This window comes from Papio anubis, chromosome 18 (genome assembly GCF_008728515.1).
Source record: "Papio anubis isolate 15944 chromosome 18, Panubis1.0, whole genome shotgun sequence".
Classification (NCBI taxonomy): domain Eukaryota; kingdom Metazoa; phylum Chordata; class Mammalia; order Primates; family Cercopithecidae; genus Papio; species Papio anubis.
Window position 1 is genome coordinate 71665670 of NC_044993.1, and position 15728 is coordinate 71681397.

The window sequence follows — 15728 nt, forward strand, 5'->3', positions numbered from 1 at the left end:
ATTACAGGCTTGATAAAAGTGCACTCTTACGACTAGTAATAAGGTTGAACATTCCAATTTCTAACCACTTGAGTTTATTTTCTCTTTTTATTTATTTATTATTAATTTTTTTTTGGTCAAGTGCGGTGGCTCACTCCTGTAATCCCAACACTTTGGGAGGCAGAGGCGGGCAGGTTACTTGAGGTCAAGAGTTTCAGACCAGCCTGGCCAACATGGTGAAACCCCGTCTCTACTAAAAATACAAAAATTAGCTGGGCGTGGTGGCGGCCGCCTATAGTCCCAGCTACTCAGAAGGCTTGAGCCCAGGCATCAGAGGTCACAGTGAGCTGAGATCACACCATTGTGCTGTAGCCTGGGCAACAGAGAGAGAACTCCTGGCTTCAAGTGATCCTCTCACCTCAGCCTCCCAAAGTGTTGGGATTATAAATGTAAGCCACTGCGCCCAGCCCTACTTTCCCTTTTTTGAGAATCAACTGAGGCTCCCCTGAACTTCTATCAGAGTCTTCCTATTCTTATTGATTACCCTGAGTTTCCAACAGAACTACGTTGCTGCATTTCTCGTAAACAATTTTTTTGTTGAGATAAGGTCTCCCTCTGTAGCCCAGGCTGAAGTACAGTGTTGCGATCATGGCTCTCTGCAGCTTTGACCTCCCAGGCTCAAGTGATCCTCCTGCCTCAGCCTCCTGAGTAGCTGGACTACAAGGCACATGCCACCACATCCAGCTAATTTTTTTTTTCTTTTTCTTTTTTTTTTTAGATGGAGTCTCGCTCTGTTGCCAGGCTGGAGTGCAGTGGCATGATCTTGGCTCACTGCAACTTCTTCCTCCTGGGTTCAAGCAATTCTCCTGCCTCAGCCTCCCGAGTAGCTGGGATTATAGGCACGCGCCACCACGCCCAGCTAATTTTTTTTTTTGTATTTTTAGTAAAGACAGGGTTTCACCATGTTGGCCAGGGTGGTCTCCATCTCTCGACCTCGTGATCTGCCCGCCTCAGCCTCCCAAAGTGCTGGGATTACAGGCATGAGCCACTGCACCCAACCCATCCAGCTAATTTTTAAATTTTTTGTTGAGATGGGGTCTTACTATGTTGCCAGGGCTGGTCTTGAACTCCTGGGCTCAAACGATCCTCCCAACTCAACCTCCTAAAGTGCTAGGATTACAGGTGTGAGCCACCACAGCTGGCCTTCTTGTAAATCTGCTGACTGGCTTTTTGGATGTGAACACCACAATGTACTATGACACCTCGGGCTGGGCCATTATCAATTTGTAATTTTGTCCCTAGCATTTGAGCACAGATCACTCTGCCACCCACTTGGTGGGGTGACAAGAATAAGCTTCTATCCATTTGGCAAATAGGAGCTTTCTTTGATTTGTCCTGACAACTTTTTTTTTTCTTCAGACAGAGTCTTGCTCTGTCGCCCAGGCTGGAGTGTAGTGGTACTGCAACCTCTGCCTCCTGGGTTCAAGCGATTCTCCTGCCTCAACCTCCTGAGTATCAGGCGCTTGCCACCATGCCCGACTAATTTTTGTATTTTTAGTAGAGACGGTTTCACCATGTTGGCCGGGCTGGTCTCGAACTCCTGACCTCAGGTCATCCACCTGCCTTGGCCTCCCAGAGTGCTGGGATTTCAGGCGTGAGCTACCGCGCCTGGCCCTGACAAATTCTTTACAGCTGTGAGGGGAGAGTCTACCAGTGCTTGATTTCCTGCCTCTAGCCCTGGATGACTTGGTGACCAGGTGACATGACGAGCAAGGCCCCAACAGGAAGAGGAAGCAAGAAGGGACTCTACACGCCCCTCTGCTCTCAAGCAGCCTCAAGTTTTGTTGTTAAGATCAGTTCTACCTATGGGACAAATTTCAAGAATGGCACAAATTTTGACAGCAGCTATAGGTCACAAGCATTTGAAAATCAAGAGGTTGGCTGGCTGAGAGGCAAGGGTGGATGGGCATGGATGAATAACATATTTCCCAGCTCTTCTCACTGTGTACCTGTCCTTTAAGACTCAGTTCCAGTGCTGAACCGATCTTACAGTATCCCTCAATCCTGGCCTCCCTGTGGGAGCCCAGATAGTCCTGCCCCAAGGTTAGAGGGAGAAAGGCCAGCTCCCCACATCATCCTAGCCCCGCACCTCACCTGCGCTTCCCAGCAGCCTTTGGCAGCGTAGTCCCTGACTTTTCGGAAGCTGTGGAGGCATCGCCCAGGATCTGACACCTGTCAATGGGAGAAAATCACCGAGCCTTTATACAACTGTGTCTTGGGAGGAACTCACAACCAAGACTCAGAAGGGCCGACACTACGCTAACTTCCCACCTCTTCTCTCTCAAATGGTGGGAGTCATTTTTGGAGGTGCCAAGAACAGCCAACTGACCAGTGGCTCCTGGAGGCTGACAGGCTGGGAGCAGCAAGAGCCACCACCCTTTTGCGGACAGAACCGCATCCAAGGATCAAGCGTCAACTATGCCTTTGTCCAGCGAACCTCCCCCTAACCCAGAGCAGGCTCCACTCACATCTGTCCTCCTGTCGCTTTCCCAGAGGAGGTAGGAACTGGTTAGACATCCCTGATGAGCAGCCTCCTCAAACAGGTCACGGGCCTGCTGCTGCTTCTCTTCATCCTAGAATAAATCCCAGCAGAGTTCATTCTTCCCTTATTCTCTTTTTCATTTTTATTTTTTGAGACAGTTTTGCTTGTCACCCAGGTTGGAGTGCAATGGCGCCATCTCGGCTCACTGTAACCTCTGTCTCCTGGGTTCAACCAATTCTCCTGCCTCAGCCTCCTGAGTAGCTGGGATTACAGGTGCCCGCCATCATGCCCGGCTAATTTTTGTATTTTTAGTAGAGACAGGGTTTCACCATGTTGGCCAGGCTGGTCTTGAAATCCTGGCCTCAGGTGATTCACCCACCTTGGTCTCCCAGAGTGCTGGGATTACAAGCATGAGCCACTGTGCCTGGCTGTTTTTTTTTTTTTTTTTTTAGACCGGGGCTTTGCCTTCCGCCCAGGCTGGAGTGCAGTGGCCGGATCTCAGCTCACTGCAAGCTCCGCCTCCCGGGTTCACGCCATTCTCCTGTCTCAGCCTCCCGAGTAGTTGGGACTACAGGCGCCCGCCACCGCGCCCGGCTAGTTTTTTGTATTTTTAGTAGAGACGGGGTTTCACCGTGTTAGCCAGGATGGTCTCGATCTCCTGACCTCGTGATCCGCCCGTCTCGGCCTCCCAAAGTGCTGGGATTACAGGCTTGAGCCACCGCGCCCGGCCGCCTGGCTGTTTTTTTTGTTGTTGTTGTTTCCCTCTGTCACCCAGGCCAAAGTGTAGTGGCGTGATCTCGGCTAACTAAAACCTCGGCTTTCCAGGTTCAAGCAACTCTCATGCATCAGCCTCCTGAGTAGCTGGGATTACAGGTGCCCACCACCACGCCTGACTAATTTTTGTGTTTTTTAGTAAAGATGTGGTTTCAACACATTGGCCAGGTTGGTCTCAAACTCCTGACCTCAGGTGATCCACCCGCCTTGGCCTTCCAAGGTGCTGGGATTACATGCATAAGCCACCATGACTGGCCCTTATTCTTTACTTGATGTTAAGTCACTCTACTCACCATCCTCCTCCCTTTCCATACTCTCTTTTTTTTTTGTCTGAGACTGAGTCTCGCTCTGTTGCCAGGCTGGAGTGCAGTGGTGCAATCTCGGCTCACTGCAACCTCCACCTCCGAGGTTCAGGCAATTCTCCCTGCCTCAGCCTCCTGAGTAGCTGGAATTATAGGCACCCGCCACCAAGCCCAGCTAATTTTTGTGTTTGTTAGTAGAGACCTGGTTTCACCATTTTGGCCAGGCTCGTCTTGAACTCCTGACCTCAGGTGATCCACTCACCTTGGCCTCCTAAAGTGCTGGGATTACAGGCACGAGGCACCACGCCCGGCCCCTATACAAAGTGGCAACACACATCGCTCTGAGCTTTAATAAAATGAGTTATCTAAATCAGAGCAGAAGTGACTTCTCTACATAGGCACCACTCCAAAGCCAGTGAGGAGTGTGAACTCAAGAACTCCGGCCACAAAAGCCCGCTGTCTTCCTGGAAGGGTTTATGTTTGGGCTGGGCCTGCACGATCCCTGGTTCAGCTCTGCACCATCAAAGGCCTGCCCTTCTCACCTGCTGCCACAGGAACTGCCCTCAACTGCCAGGATAGTGCTGGTGGCCCTCAGTGGTGGCTCTCAGGGCTTCTCCTCAGTGTCCCTCTCTGATGCGTTTGCCAAGCCTGTCACTAGAAGCCACCACATTCCCTCAATTTGCTGCCAAGGGGGGTTTACGGATCACAAAGTCCATTAGGACATCAAGAGCAGAGAGGTCCACATGGGCAGGTGAAGCCCACCAGAAGCAGGGCCAGCAGACGAGCGAGCATCGAGGTTCAAAGCCTCTTTGCTATCTGCTCTGCAGTTCTCACCTCCCCCTACTCCCCCACCAGGTGGGTCATGGAGCCAGGATCGGAGCCCGCGGCCTGGCGCATATGTACTCCCTGGCTTCTTCAGCTGGGCCTTTCTGGGCAAGGCTTGTCTTTTGTTTTGGGCCTTGGATTCCCCCTTCTGTTGCTTTTCACTTCCAGGATCTTGGCTAGGGATGTATCAACCACAAAGTCCAAGTGCAGAGAACAATTTGACTCACCTCGAACAGACTCAGCACTCTGCCCAAGCAGTGCAATATGGATGCTTTGTGAGTCTTTAAAAAAAGGAGAAAGAAGTGTGATTTCCAGCAGAGAGAACTGCCTGGGGGCCACCCTCCCTTGTTTGTGTCTCTGGGTCCCATGCCCATGGCCCTGCTGTCTGGCCCTCCCTCCCCTGCAGAGGGTCACTCTCAGATTTCGGTCTTTTTTTTTCTTTTTCTTTTTTTTTAATGGAAACAGGGTCTCGCTCTGTCAGCCAGGCTGGAGTGCGGTGGCGTAGTCACAGCTCATTGCAACCTCAACCTCCCAGGCTCAAGCGATCCTCCCACCTCAGCCTCCCGAGTAGCTGGGACCACCACCCCTGGCTTTTTTGTATTCTTTGTAGATGAGGTTTCATCATGTTGCCCAGACTGGTCTTGAACTCTGGCCACAAGCGATTCTCCAGCCTCGGCCTCCCAAAGTGTTAGGATGATAGGCGTGAGCCACCTCACCCGGCCGGATTTGGGTCTTGAGCTCCAACTGCCCCATGCAGCCTCAGCCCTGAGTTTCCAGCCATCAGCACATGTGCTCAGAACTCTGCAGCCCACCCTGGCTCCCAGGCTTCCTCCTCTGTGCCAGGTAATTTCGAGATGCGTTCCCCACATCTGCACTCTCAGTTTTCTGCATCTTCACTTCCCTTAGGCTCCTGACTTTCCAGGGTCCAGGGTCTACCTTCGGGGTCTTCCTGTGCCGTGGGACCCTGCAGGTGGCCTCGCAGGCGCTGCCCCTCGCCCAGACTCACCCTCTGCAGCTGGCACTCTGCCCTGAGGCTCTCATGAACCACGGCTTTGCAGCAGCTTCCGCTCACCGACCATGGAGGGCGGATGAAGAGCCAGATGAAAGGCGCGGCACCCACGTTCAGCCGCTCAGCGAGACTAAAGAAGCGAGAGGCCTTCAGGCCATTCACTTCTGCGCGGGCCTCATCAGACACAGACACTGTGGGGACAGATAGGACAGAGCCCCGGGATGTCTCTTAGGGATGGAATGTGGGAAGTTCTCCATGGTGTTGGTGGAAAGAGTAATGCCTGAAGTCCACGATAGTGCAAAGCAGCTGGTGTTTAAGGAGGGAAGAGCCCTCCAGGATGGGGCACCTGTCTTTTCTCCCCCTACTTCGTTAATGTCTAGAACAGGTGGGTCATTGTGATCAATGCCCCTGCTGCAGTCCTCCCGGAAGCCTGGATTCTGAAGGTCAGGGGAAGGAGACCCTGCGACGCTTCATGTCCCATCCTCCCTCCAGCTGGGAACCACCGCCTGACCCCCTGGTAATGGGTCCATGGCAGGGGTGGGGGTTCTTTTTGGGACAAGGAGAATATTCTAAAATTAGACAGTGGCAATGACTGCACAACCCTGTGAATATACTAAAATCCACAGAACTGCAGGCTTTAGATGGGTGAACTGTCTGGTATGCGAATTTCATGTCTGGGAACTGCTCTCTGATGGGAGGGTAGGGGTAGGACCTCGGCTCCCCGATTCTGGAGGAGGGTGTTGCTCATGGTCCCTGTCAGTCACCACAATCCTGCCAGCCAGCCAGGGGTAGGGACTCTCTCCCAGCAAGACACCAGATCGTTTAGAAGTGGGAATGTGGGAGGCTACACCCCAGTCCTTGTTTTGAGAGCTGGGACAGACTGTGGGCTCATTCCTTGGGGTGCTGGCCAGATAAGCGGGAACTGGTAGAAGAAAAGGCTGTGCAAGTTTCTTTCAAGGAGCACCTGGCCTCTGGGGATGAAGGGATCCAGGAACCAGGCCAGCTTTAACCTGCCCATACCTGCTTCCCGTTTAGAAGCTTAGCTCTGTGTTACAGGGCACGCTGACCTCTGTCTCAAGAATTCTAAGAGGATGGCCAAGGAGAGTGCCAGCATCCACACGCGGGTCTGCGTGCTCATGGCACAGAGGGCGGGGAGCCCGAACAGCCCCCGTGCTGAGGCTCTGGCTCAGTCACTCTTTGCCAACTGAAATTAAAGGGTTTGCTAAAACAAGAGGTGACTCTCTCATAACCTACAAAGTCAGAGTATCATTAGCAGGTTCTTCAGCAGGGTACATCTGGGCACAAGCTCCTGAGAGGGAATGGGAAGGCAGGCCACTGCACAGAGCAAGGACAGTGACTGAACTGCTAACACAGGGACCACCTCTTCATAGGGCCAAAGGCTCACGCCTATCTAAAGCGACAACACGCAGGAGGGGTGAGGACTTACGGCCTTCATTGTAGAGGTAGGCTATGCCCAGCTTCACAGCAGCTTCGAAATTCCCTTTTTCAGCAGCCCTGAAACATAAAGAACATAAAGCATCACAATATTTTATGCCACAAACGGTATGAAGCACCATAGCACTTGAAGAAGTCAGAATACTTGTTCCCTGAATTGAATATATATATACGTCTATATACACACACACGTGTGTCTGAGACAGGGTCTTGCTCTGTTGCCCATGCTGGAGTGCAGTGGTGCGATCACAGTTTACTGCAGCCTCAACCTCCTGTGCTTAAGCCATTCCCCCACCCCGGCCTCCCAAGGAGCTAGGACCACAGGCATGTGCCACCATGCTCAGCTAGTCAAACAAAAAAATGTTTTTTCCTAGATACAGGGTCTTGCTACATTGCCCCGGCTAATCTTGAATTCCAGACCCAAGCGATCCCCCTGCCTCGACCTCACAAAGTGCTGGGATTATAGATTTGAGCCATCATGCCTGGCCCTAGAACATTTCTTTTTTTTTTTTTTTTTTTTTGAGATGGAGTCTCGTTCTGTCACCCAGGCTGGAGTGCAGTGGCGCGATCTCGGCTCACTGCAAGCTCCGCCTCCCAGGTTCACGCCATTCTCCTGCCTCAGCCTCCCGAGTAGCTGGGACTATAGGCGCCCGCCACCTCGCCCGGCTAGTTTTTTGTATGTTTTAGTAGAGACAGGGTTTCACGGTGTTAGCCAGGATGGTCTCGATCTCCTGACCTCGTGATCCGCCTGTCTCGGCCTCCCAAAGTGCTGGGATTACCGGCTTGAGCCACCACGCCCGGCCAGAACATTTCTTAATATCATGTAGTCAAATATGAATTATCCATTACATGCTCTGACACAGATGAACCTTGCAAACATCAGGGTCCGTGAAATAAGCAGGCCACAAAAGACCACGTGTTGCAAGATTCCATGTGAAATTCTCACAAAAGGCAAATCCAGAGAGACAGAAAATCAATTAGGGGTTGTCTAGAGTTTCCAGGATTGTGAGGAAAATGGGAAGTGACTGCTGATGGGGACAAGCTTTCTTCTTGGGGTAAGGAGAATGTTCTTTTTTTTTTTTTTTTTTTTTGAGACGGAGTCTTGCTCTGCCGCCCAGGCTGGAGTGCAGTGGCCAGATCTCAGCTCACTGCAAGATCCGCCTCCCGGGTTCACGCCATTCTCCTGCCTCAGCCTCCCGAGTAGTTGGGACTACAGGCGCCCGCCACCGCGCCCGGCTAATTTTTTGTATTTTTAGTAGAGACGGGGTTTCACCGTGGTCTCGATCTCCTGACCTTGTGATCCGCCCACCTCGGCCTCCCAAAGTGCTGGGATTACAGGCGTGAGCCACCGCGCCCGGCCTGGAGAATGTTCTAAAGTTAAGTACTGGTGATCTCTGTACAACTCTCAGTATACTAAAAACCAATGAGTTATACATTTTATTTATTTATTTACTTATTTATTTATTTTGAGACGGAGTCTCGCTCTGTTGCTCAGGCTGGAGTGCAGTGGCGCAATCTCAGCTCACTGCAACCTCTGCCTCCCGGGTTCAAGCGATTCTCCTGCCTCAGCCTCCTGAATAGCTGTCATTACAGGCATGTGCCACCACACCCAGCTAATTTTTGTATTTTTAGTAGAGACGGAGTTTCACCATGTTGCTCACGCTGGTTTCGAACTCTTGACCTCATGATCTGCCCGCCTTGGTCTCCCAAAGGGCTGGGATTACAGGTGTGAGCCACCGTGCCTGGCCACATTTTATTTTTTTATTATTTTTTTGAGACAGTGTTACCCCATCACCCAGGCTAGAGTGCAATGGCACAATCTCGGCTCACTACAACCTCCACCTGCTGGGTTTAAGCAATTCTCATGCTTTAGCCTCCAGAGTAGCTGGGACTACAAGCGCCCATCACCGCACCCAGCTAATTTTTGTATTTTTAATAGAGACAGGGTTTTGCCATGTTGGCCAGGCTGGTCTCAAACTCCCGACCTCAAGTGACCCACCCGCCTTGGCCTCCCAAAGTGCTGGGAATACAGGTGTGACACCACACCCGGCTGAGTTCTACACTTTAAATGGGTGAACTGTGTGATGTGTGGATCATGTCTCAATAAGAAATATATACATTTCCCCTGGAAGCAGCCCAAGCATGGCCCCGGCAACATGGCTGCCTGCCCTTGTTGGCTGTCTATCTGGATTTCTGGCAACTCAAGTGGACAACGGCCACAGTGAATCCTTGTCAGAAAATCCCCGCCTGAGATCACGAGATCAGGAGATCGAGACCATCCTGGCCAACATGGCGAAACCCCGTCTCTACTACAAATACAAAAATTAGCTGGGCAAATGGTAGCGCGTGCCTGTAATCCTAGCTACTCGGGAGGCTGAGGCAGGAGGATCACTTGAACCAGGGAGTCGGTGGTTGCAGTGAGCCGAGATCGTATCACTGCACTCCAGTCTGGTGACACAGCGAGACTCCGTCTCAAGAAAAAAACAAAAACAAAAAACAAAACAAAAAACAGACAAACAAAAAAGAAAAATCCCTGCCTGAACTGTGGTTCCTTGGTTTGTTTTGAGGGCAGCTGGTACCTGGGACCATGAGCACACGTGGACAGGAGGCCAGGGTGTGGGGTGCAGGTTGGGGTGGGATCAACCAGTGAGTGAAACATTATAGGATAGAAATCACATGGTTTTGACCAAAGGGAAGGAAGGCTGAGTGAAGTTTCCACAGGAAGAGGACTCATGTCTGGGTCATGTGGGAATGGATCAGTGGCGTGAGGGATGACTGACTGCACAGCCTGCTGGAAGGCGTGTGGCTTGTGCGGCTTGATGCGTGAGGTCTGCCACCCTCAGTCACTCCCCAGGGGATGAGGCAATGTCATGGGAGATAGCAACAGGAAAATCATTACTGAATCAGGCCATGAGACACAGACTGGCACATAGGGAGGCCAAGACAGGAGAAGACCGAGCCATTCTCAGGGTGCAGAGATACCTTTCAAAGAGCTTCAGGTTCCCTGGAGACGGCCACAGCTCCTGGAAGCTGGCACATGCCCACACACTGGCGTGGTTGTCCACCAGGTCCTTCAGCTGGGAGTGTACCTGCAGAACAACAGGGGCCGGGGCTGGGTCATGGAGGGACCACCTGAAGGCTCCACGCCTGGAGGTTCTTAAGGACAAGACGCAGATGTAGGGTCTCCTGTCTCCCTCCCCATCCCAAGTAGTTGAGGTCCCCAATCTCTGTGTGAAAATAACTGTCGCTTTGAACAGATAAAACAGCCCAGAAACGAGTTTCTCTGAGGTTCTAAAGCAGGGCAGAGGACAATGATCTTGGAAGGAGGGAACAAACACCTAGGCTGAGAAAGAGGGTTCCACATCCCTGCAAAGGTGTCACCCCCAAAGACAGGGGAAACACTCTAAACGGGGGCAGGCAGGACGGAAATGTGTTTTCTGCTTCCCCACTGGAGGCCTTGCTAGTGGGAGTGTGGAAACAGGTCACAGGGACTCAGGGCAAAGAACACCACCCGTGATGGAGGTCTCAGGTAGAATCTGGAACCTCTGCGCTGGGCCAGCACAGGAAGTGTCCAGGCCAGGACCTGGAGCACAGGTGCGCATTTTAAGCACCAAAGTTTCCACTGCCATTGGAAATTCAGAACTCCCTGGAGTCCATAAAGTGCGTCACACCTGCAATGGAGGTGACTTTAGGAGTCAGAAAATGGGTTGTTGCTGGCATTTTCCCATGAATCCACTGTATACTCTAGGTTAAGTCACTCAAAGTAAGCCTATGGTTCCAATATCTAGAAAATAACTCCTAGAGTTCATTTAAGTGTTAAATGTTACATGGGATTTGTCCTCAAGAATATATTCTTATTCTTTTAAACACTATCTTTTAAGGGATGCAAATTTCACTGCCATAAAAGGGTACTTTCGGCCGGGTATGGTGGTTTACGCCTGTAATCCCAGCACTTTGGAAGGCCGAGGTGGGCGGATCACAAGGTCAGGAGATTGAGACCATCCTGGCTAACATGGTGAAACCCTGACTCTATTAAAAATACAAAAAATTAGCCGGGTGTGGTGGCGGGCGCCTGTAGTCTCAGCTACTCGGGAGGCTGAGGCAGGAGAATGGCGTGAACCCGGGAGGCGGAGCTTGCAGTGAGTGGAGATTGCACCACCACATTCCAGCCTTGGCGGCAGAGCGAGACTCTGTCTCAAAGAAAAAAAAAGGTACTTTTTCTGTTGACACTGTAATGAACAGAGGCAACTTTAGTGTGCTGGGAGACAGGAATGGACATTTCTGTAATCAGAATGTCTGAAAGAAAGCATATGGTAATGATATCATCCTTGTTTCCTTTCGCCCCCCCACCCTTTTTTTTTTTTTTTTTTGGAGACAGAGTCTTGCTCTCTTGCCCAGGCTGGAGGCTGGAGTGCAGTGGTACAATCTTGGCTCACTGCTTCAACCTTGAAAATGGTTCAAGCCATTTTCCTGCCTCAGCCTCCCTAGTAGCTGGGATCACAGGCATGAAATACTACGCCTGGCTAATTTTTGTATTTTTAGTAGAGACAGGTTTCACCAAGTTGGCCAGGCTGGTCTCGAACTCCTGACCTCAGGTGATCCAGCCCCCTCTTGGCCTTCCAAAGTGCTGGGATTACAGGGGTGAGCCACCGTGCCCAGCCTCTGCCCGTGACCTCCTTTTTAGTCAAAGTTTTGTTCTGACAGTAAGAACACAAGGCCTTGATGGTAACAATGCTAGGGCTCATGCTGGTTTCATCCAGGGACTTACAGCTCGGACAGCCAGGATGTCCTCTACAGAAAGCCATTTCAGGATATGAAAGAGCACATCTTCGGGGAGACTCAAGATGGTCAGGTTTCGGGGCCTCCTCCTTATTCTTCGCTTTGTAGGATAACAGAAACACTTGGCACACCTACAGTGAACCACTGAAGGAAAAAAAGACAGAAGGCTTGATAAGATGAAAAATTATTCTATATACATACCCTTGAAGGAAAAAAAAAGGATAAAAGTTACACCTGAAAATGATCTAATGGTTACTATTCCCTGTGCCACAAAAACGGAACTATGCTTCTTGTCCCAAAGATTATGTAAAAGGAGTGGCATTGCACAAATTACAGAAGAGATCATTCATTTTCAAATATTCAACAAATATTTATGGCAAATAGCGCATATCATGTAACTTGGCTATTGGGAAACTTTCTGATCCAGAGCCCACATGACAGTCAGGAAGGGGAAAAAGCTGCTGAGGCTGACGACCGTTTCCCTTCCATTTCACTCTTAGGAAAACCCCTGGGGCCTTTGCTGGATATCTTTGCTTTTTGCACACATGACCAAGGTGCATAATGTTCAATAAGGATCTGTGGGCTTGTAGAGTCTGGTTTTCAATCCAAATTAGAAGGGTCGGCCCTGGAGAGAAGCCACAGGCTTGGAGGCCGGGGTAGTGTGCGTCCAAGTCAGCTCTGCAGAGTCTCAGTCTGCCCTCCACTGTAGAATGCAGAGTTGACAGCTACGCAGTAAGGTTGTTGCTCAGGTCCCAACACAAACCTAGACCTGTAGGTCTGTCTACAGGTGCAATCGTTAAAGGTGAGATGGGCTCTCCACCCACCAGGCAGGCAGCCCAGCCAAGCTTCTCAGATGTGCTCTCTCCTCTTCCCACAGCCGGATTTTCTAACTCCTACTCCAGCAACCCCTTCCTCACTCTAAGCAGATGACCTTAGCCCTTATTTCATAGAGAAACAGAAGCCCTCAGACAGGAACCTCAGGATCCTGCCTCCCCATCTACAAATCTACCTTTCTATCCATTCTTCCAGTCCTGAAAGGAAGCGCCACTCCCCTCTGTGGGCCCAAATTCCTCCCCACCAGGACTTCCTAGCGATTGCTCCTTGCTCCCCTCTCCCGACCCGGGTCTTCCTGTCAGCAATTAAAAGAGCTGCAAAAGCCAAACGTATTCCAGGGCAACGAATTCTCAAAGATTCTATAGAGCTCTCCATAAAATATTCCTCATTCTCCGGCTCCCGGACAGATACTGTGATAATAGCTCAAACTACAGCTCGAGTTTCCTGTGCCTCATCGCGCGCGGGGCCGAACGCTGCTTTCCACAGAGCTAGGTCCACGGCCCCGCTGGACCGAGGCCCAGTCAGGGCCGGGCCGGGCCGCGGGATCGCTTCGACCCCACGCGCTCCGCAGCCCCAACCCCGACCAGGAGGCGCTGGTGTTTGCCTCCCCGGGACCCGATCGCCGCCCCGGGACCCGATCGCCGTCCGGGACCCGATCGCCGCCCCGGCAAAGGGCCGGAAAACGTCGCCGCGAGGGAAGGCGACGAGGGGCTCGGGCGCCCGCCGGGCATTTAAACCGCGCGCCCGGCCGCGGGGGCTCCCTGCGCCGGACGCGACACCCACCCCGGATTAAAGAGCTCGAGCCGGCCCTCAGGCCGCCAGGGCCTCCCCTCCCGCGGGACCCGCCGTCTGCCCCGCAGGGCAGGCAGAAGGGCTGTGGGGCAGAAACCGGCGGACATCGCCTCCCACTCACCGCCACCGCTCCCCATCGCCGCGCTCGCGTCTCTGTCGCCTGAGCCCGCCTGCGAGCGCGCCCGCGCCCCGGCTGGAGCGCGCGCGGAGCCCTCGCGCAGGCGCAGACCCCGCCCCGCCGCCCACCCCAGTTTTCAAACGCGCCCGGCCCTCCCATTGGCCTGCCCGGGGGGGCCGCCGCCTGCCCCGCCCACGTCCCGCCCCGGGCTCGCCTTATTTACCGCCCTCCACGCCCACACTGCCTGCTCCGGGCGCCCGCCATTGGCCGCGCCAGGACGCGAATTCGAACATTGGTCGCTGACTGGTGGAACCCGCGTGGCCGCCCCGCCTCCCCAGCGGGGCTGGGGTCCTGGAGGAACGCGGCTCCTGGCCGGCGCGCAGGGGTTTCTAGGCGTCCTCTCCCGGCCGCGTGGGTTTGGGCTTCGCCGCTGACCCCCGGCGACTGGCATCTGCGGTGCCCGATGGGCTCCGAAGGCGCATGCCTGCGGCCGGGGAAAGAGGACTCCTTGGCGTCCCTCGCAGTCGCGGCCGTGATCCAGCCTGGCACAGCCCCGACGTGGCGCTTCTAGGACGAGGCCGTGCCCTGCCCGGGTCCCGGGGTCGGTCCTGGGCCCGCGACCCTTACCCCCAGCCTGCACGGCCATCCTTTCCGCCGCCTGCTTCAGGTGGAGACCCTTGGGTTTGTGGCCGAGCCGCTGCTGGGCGGGGATGCTGGCCTGGATCGTGGTAGGGAAAGAGGAGGTCGGAGCTGGCGCTGGAAGTCTCCCCAGCGGAACGCTGACCCCTTCTTCCCGCGAATCGTGGCGCACCCTGGACGCCTCAGTGCCCCAGCCCCGGGGCAAGCCCTCCCCCTCACTTTGGCCAGATGCTGCCCCCTGTCTCGCCTCCTTGGCTGCTACCTGGGAGCTGCTCGCCGTGGGATCTGTCACATCTGCTCACTCCTGTCTTAGGCAGAGCCCATCCGAGCTGTCCTTCAGGAATCAGCCATACCCCACCCCTTTCACGGCACAGGCTGTCAAGGGGAAGACACGCAGCCTCCTGAGTGTCTGGTGGAGGACAGAGGGGCTTTTCCTGGGGAAGGCAGGGGCCTGGGCCAAGGCTGCCCACCCCTCCCTCACGCTTCCCTCAGTCTGCACCCTTCCATCCTTCTGAGTCCCCATAGAACCCCTTCAAGTACTGGGCCTGCCCTAGGCACACAGACAGGAGCCCTGGCGTGCAGGCTTCAGCCAGCCTGGAGCAAGAGACAGAGCAAACAGGTGATCACAGCACAGGGCGCAGAAGAGTCCGTGGCCCCAGAGAGGGCCCGGAAGTTGGGACTATTCCCTGTCCTGGAATCAGGAAGGGGATGAAGGAGGGCGAAGAGAGAACAGGCTGAGCAAGTTTGGGGCCTGCTCCCCAGATGTCTCATGTTCTCAGCTCCCAGATTTCTTATCCCCTCGTCTCACTTTTGTCCTCCTGGGTTACTGTTTCCTACTTTGTCACTGTCTCCCCCTAGGGCAGAGGTGCACTTTCAGGGTTAGCTTCCATAGCATCTTGAAGGGATTAATCAACTAGAGCCAGCCATGACCACATTAGCCACACCAGCTGCCTCTAGAATCTAGAACAGTGTCCCTGGTCCCTAGGTTGTTGTTTAGCTCTATCCTGTGCTCTGTATAGTGATCACTCTCCTTTCAATATGGAGAGGCAAATTTCTTTTTCAGGGAGCAGGAGTTGTCTTGATTGCAGCCATGCCTGCTCTCAGCCCGCACCCTGCACTGGCTGCCCTGGGGTGATAAGTGGCTCCTCCAGGGTGTGGGCCCGTTTCCCATTGGGCTTCAGGAAGGTGAGACCTTGTTGGAAAAGTCTAAACTGTTAGAAGCTCAGGGAAATTCCTGGTGGAATGAGGTGTCAGTTGAAAACGACATGGGTAGTGAGGGGCAGGGAAGAGTAAGGGAAAGTGAAGTAGCTTGGGAGCCTGAGAAATCCCACATTCAGAGAAGGTGGGCCTTCAGTGGAGGCAGAGAGGGGCATGGGAGGAATGAGAGCTGGATGTGGGAGCCCAGGGAGTGGCTTTCATCACAGGGGGCAGTCACCTGAAACAAGGACTGAGAAGAGGGTGGGCTGGTCACCATGGGTGTGTGACGCTGTTGTTCTGGGCAAAGGGTGCAGGAAGCATAGACAAGGCCCGTGCATGATACTTTCCTGAGTCCTGGCTGAGAAGAGACAGAGACCAGCATCTGCACTTCCCAGAGGGGAGCTGAGGGGCCTGTGGCAAGGGGCAGAGTGAGCTCCACAGAGAGAGAAAGGCCGCTGAATGGAGCCCGTCTCAGAGGAGAGG

The 15728-nt window shown here is 53.4% G+C and overlaps 1 protein-coding gene across 5 annotated transcripts in view; it reads right to left on the reverse strand.

Annotated features, from left to right (window-relative positions):
* The window catches only part of CCNF (cyclin F), a 32598-nt gene extending 19081 nt beyond the window's left edge, over positions 1–13517 (reverse strand). For 4 of the 5 annotated variants that reach the window (XM_021931668.2, XM_003916386.3, XM_021931667.1 and 1 more), the window contains exons 1-8: positions 13413–13517; positions 11655–11809; positions 9869–9975; positions 6879–6946; positions 5429–5622; positions 4650–4703; positions 2508–2612; positions 2134–2211 (exon numbers count right to left, since the gene is read on the reverse strand). In XM_021931668.2, coding sequence (XP_021787360.1) covers positions 2134–2211; positions 2508–2612; positions 4650–4703; positions 5429–5622; positions 6879–6946; positions 9869–9975; positions 11655–11809; positions 13413–13428 — 777 coding nt within the window. In that variant the 5' untranslated portion in view covers positions 13429–13517. The remainder of the gene's footprint in view (positions 1–2133; positions 2212–2507; positions 2613–4649; positions 4704–5428; positions 5623–6878; positions 6947–9868; positions 9976–11654; positions 11810–13412) is intronic. The other variant, XM_021931666.2, reaches the window with a different exon arrangement.
* Between the last annotated feature and the right edge of the window lie 2211 nt (positions 13518–15728).